Here is a 3,821-nt window from a genome sequence, read left to right as displayed (position 1 = left end):
AGAAACTGTCTCTATACCGTCATTCTCAGGACAAGTTCATTCTCTGACACCAAGCTCCTTGAGGTGAGTTTTCTTCCAAAAGAGTCCAGGGGAGTCCAGGTATGGAGTGGGAGGCAGAAAGTTCAGTCAAGGGACGGGGATTTCGGAATGAGAACTAAAGGGAGATGGACTCGGTCCATGCCGACGGTTTCTCACTAGTTTCTCAGTCCCCGGGCGAAGACCCCGGGAGACATTGAGATACACCCTGCACAGTAGGAGGAGGGTGAGGGCAAAGTCCCAGGGCCCCAGGAGTGGCTCTCAAGGGCTCAGGCCCCGAGGCGACGTCTGGGGTGGGGAGGCTCAGTATTGAGAATTCCCCATCTCCCCAGAGTTTCTCCTTCTCTCCCAACCCGTGTCAGGTTCTTCTTCCTGGATACTCATAACGCGGCCCCATTTCTCACTCCCATTGTGTGCGGAGTTTCTAGAAAAGCCAATCAGTGTCGCCGCGTTCTGGTTCTAAAGTCCCCACGCACCCTCCGGGACTCAGACTCTCCCCAGACGCGGAGGTTGGGGTCATGGCACCTCGAACCCTCCTCCTGGTGCTCTCAGGGGCCCTGGCCCTGACCGAGACCTGGGCGGGTGAGTGCGGGGTCGGGAGGGAAAGGGTCTCTGCGGGGAGCAGCGAGGGGCCGGTACCGCTGGGGCGCAGGACCTGGGGAGTTGCGCCCGGAGGAAGGTCGGGCGGATCTCAGCTCCTCCTCGCCCCCAGGCTCCCACTCCTTGCGGTATTTTAGCACCGCTGTGTCGCAGCCGGGCCGCAGGGAGCCTCGGTACAGGTACATCGCGGTGGAGTACGTGGACGACACGCAGTTCCTGCGGTTCGACAGCGACGCCGCGATTCCGAGGATGGAGCCGCGAGCGCCGTGGGTGGAGCAAGAGGGGCCGCAGTATTGGGAGCGGACCACAGGGTACGCCAAGGCCAACGCACGGACTGACCGAGTGGCCCTGAGGAAGCTGCTCCTCCGATACAACCAGAGCGAGGCCGGTGAGCGACCCCGACCAGGGGCGCGGGTCACGACCACTCCCCATCAGCCACGGACCGTCCGGGTCCCCCAGAGTCTCCGGGTCCGAAATCCACCCTGAGGCTGCGGGACCCGCCCAGACCCTCCACCCAGGAGAGTCCCAGGGGCCTTTACTGGGTTTCATTTTCAGTTTAGGCCAAAATCCCGGCGGGTTGGGCGGAGAGAGGGCGCGGCTAGCTGGACGGGGCTGACTGCGGGGACCGGGCCAGGGTCTCACACCCTCCAGGGAATGAATGGCTGCGACATGGGGCCCGACGGACGCCTCCTCCGCGGGTATCACCAGCACGCCTACGACGGCAAGGATTACATCTCCCTGAACGAGGACCTGCGCTCCTGGACTGCCGCGGACACGGTAGCTCGGATCACCCAGCGCTTCTATGAGGCAGATGAATATGCAGAGGAGTTCAGGACCTACCTGGAGGGCGAGTGCCTGGAGTTGCTCCGCAGATACCTGGAGAACGGGAAGGAGACGCTACAGCGCGCAGGTACCAGGGGCCATAGGCGCCTTCCCCATCTCCTGTAGATCTCTTGGGATGGCCTCGCACAAGGTGGGGAGGAAAGTGGGACTAATGCTAGAATATCGCCCTCTCTCTGGTCCTGAGTGGGAAGAATCTTTCTGGCTTTCCAGATCCTGTACCAGAAAGTGACTGTGAGAGTCCACCCTGCTCTCTGGGACAATTAAGGGATGAAGTCTCTGAGGGAATGGAGGGAAGACAGTCCCTGGAATACTGATCCACGATCCCTTTTGAGCCTTGGGCCCGGTGACTTTTCCTCTGAAGCTTTGTTCTCTGCCTCACACTGAATGTGTTTGGGACTCTGATTCCAGCTCTTCTGAGTCCCTCAGCCTCCACTTAAGTCAGGGCCAGAAGTCCCTGCTCCCACCTCAGAGACTCGAACTTTCCAAAGAATAAGAGATTTTCCCAGGTGCCTGTGTCCAGGCTGGTGTCTGGGTTCTGTGCTCCCTTCCTCACCCCAGGTGTCCTGTCCATTCTCAGGACGGTCACATGAGCACTGCTGGGGTTCCCAATGAGGAAGGCAAAGTACCTGAATTTTCTGACTCTGCTCAGATCCTCCAAAGGCACACGTTGCCCACCACCCCATCTCTGACCGTGAGGCCACCCTGAGGTGCTGGGCCCTGGGCTTCTACCCTGCCGAGATCACACTGACCTGGCAGCGGGACGGGGAGGAACAGACCCAGGACACGGAGCTTGTGGAGACCAGGCCTGCAGGGGATGGAACCTTCCAGAAGTGGGCAGCTGTGGTGGTGCCTTCCGGAGAGGAGCAGAGATACACCTGCTATGTGCAACACGAAGGGCTGCCCCAGCCCCTCACCCTGAGATGGGGTAAGGAGTGAGATGGGGTAAGGAAGGGGATGAGGGGTCGCGTCTCTTCTCAGGGAAAGCAGGAGCCCTTCTGGAGCCCTTCTGCAGAGCCAGGGCTGAGGCCTGGGGTCAGGGGCCTTCACCTTCCTCTCCTTTCCCAGAGCCGTCTTCTCAGCCCACCATTCCCATTGTGGGCATCGTTGCTGGCCTGGCTGTCCTAGCAGTTGTGGTCACTGGAGCTATGGTCGCTGCTGTAATGTGGAGGAGGAAGAGCTCAGGTAGGGAAGGGGTGAGGATCGGAGTCTGAGTTTTCTTGTCCCACTGGGGGTTGCAAGCCCCAGGTAGAAGTGTGTTCTGCCTCGTTACTGGGAAGCACCATCCACACACACAGGCCTACCCAGCCTGGGCTCTGTGTGCCAGCTCTTACTCATTTGTAAAGCACTTGTGAAAATGAAGACAGATTCTTCACTTCAATGATTGTGGTGGTGGGGACCTGATTCCCAGCAGTCACAACTCACAGGGGAAGGTCTCTGCTGATGACAGACCTCAGGAGGGCAGTTGGTCCATGACCCATATCTGCTTTCTTCTTATTTCCTGATGAAGTAAAGGTGTAATCTGCAGTTACATATTTCTGGAAACTTCTCTGGGATCAATGACTAGGAGGTTGCTCTAGGACCTTATGGCCCTGGCTCCTTTCTGGCCTCTCACAGGACATTTTTTTCCCACAGATAGAAACAGAGGGAGCTACTCTCAGCCTACAAGTAAGTATGAAGGAGGCTGATCCCTGAGATTGTTGCGGTATTGGTCAGGAGCCCATGAGGGAGCTCACCCACCCCACAGTTCCTCTAGCCATATCTGTGGGCTCTGACCGGGTCCTATTTTTGTTCTACCCCAATCATTGACAGTGCCCAGGCTCTGGTGTGTCTCTCACAGCTAATAAAGGTGACACTCCAGGGCAGGGGCCCTGATGTGAGTGGGGTGTTGGGAGGAACAGAGGGGACTCAGCTGTGCTATGGGGTTTCTTTGACTTGGATGTCTTGAGCATGAAATGGGCTGTTTAGAGAGTGACCCATCACTGTGACTGATATGAATTTGTTCGTGAATATTTTCCTCTATAGTGTGAGACAGCTTCCTTGTGTGGGACTGAGAAACAAGATTTGTTCATGCCTCCCTTTTGTGACTTCAAGAAGCCTGAATTCTCCTTCTGCAAAGATGTCCAAATGTGTCTTCACCCCTGTTAGCATAATGTGAGGAGGTGGGGAGACCAGCCTACCCCCATGTCCACCATGACTCCCTTCCCCACACTACCCCGTGTTTCTACCCAATTACCTTTCCTGTTCCAGAGACATTGGGGCTCGGATGTCTTTATCTCTGTCTCAACTTCATGGTGTACTGAGCTGCAACTTCCTGCTTCCCTATTAAAATTAGAATCTGAGTA

General features: G+C 57.0%; 1 protein-coding gene across 6 annotated transcripts; it reads left to right on the top strand.

The window, feature by feature from the left end:
• Positions 1 to 432: 432 nt before the first annotated feature.
• On the top strand, positions 433 to 3,613 carry LOC112617939 (mamu class I histocompatibility antigen, alpha chain F). 6 transcript variants are annotated; one of them, XM_025374589.1, is made up of 7 exons: positions 433 to 618; positions 749 to 1,024; positions 1,271 to 1,546; positions 2,129 to 2,404; positions 2,545 to 2,661; positions 3,112 to 3,144; positions 3,502 to 3,542. In XM_025374589.1, the coding sequence occupies exons 1-7, from the start codon at positions 555 to 557 to the stop codon at positions 3,504 to 3,506; spliced, it is 1,047 nt and encodes a 348-aa protein (XP_025230374.1). In that variant the 5' UTR covers positions 433 to 554; the 3' UTR covers positions 3,507 to 3,542. The 6 variants fall into 6 exon arrangements, with proteins under 6 accessions (XP_025230374.1, XP_025230373.1, XP_025230376.1 ...); XM_025374588.1 differs by having other exon boundaries at positions 3,112 to 3,613; XM_025374591.1 differs by lacking the exon at positions 2,129 to 2,404.
• The last annotated feature ends 208 nt before the right edge of the window (positions 3,614 to 3,821 follow it).

Source organism: Theropithecus gelada, unplaced genomic scaffold (assembly GCF_003255815.1).
Source record: "Theropithecus gelada isolate Dixy unplaced genomic scaffold, Tgel_1.0 HiC_scaffold_672, whole genome shotgun sequence".
NCBI lineage: Eukaryota > Metazoa > Chordata > Mammalia > Primates > Cercopithecidae > Theropithecus > Theropithecus gelada.
This window is presented reverse-complemented; position numbering and strand designations above follow the sequence as displayed.

What these genes read in the sequence shown, in the direction of transcription:
- LOC112617939 (XM_025374592.1), top strand. Translation starts at nt 555, where the DNA reads ATGGCACCTCGAACCCTCCTCCTGGTGCTCTCAGGGGCCCTGGCCCTG. An exon ending in ATACAACCAGAGCGAGGCCG is followed by an intron (nt 1,025 to 1,270) that starts GTGAGCGACCCC and finishes GGACCGGGCCAG; the next exon opens with GGTCTCACACCCTCCAGGGA. An exon ending in GGAGACGCTACAGCGCGCAG is followed by an intron (nt 1,547 to 2,128) that starts GTACCAGGGGCC and finishes GACTCTGCTCAG; the next exon opens with ATCCTCCAAAGGCACACGTT.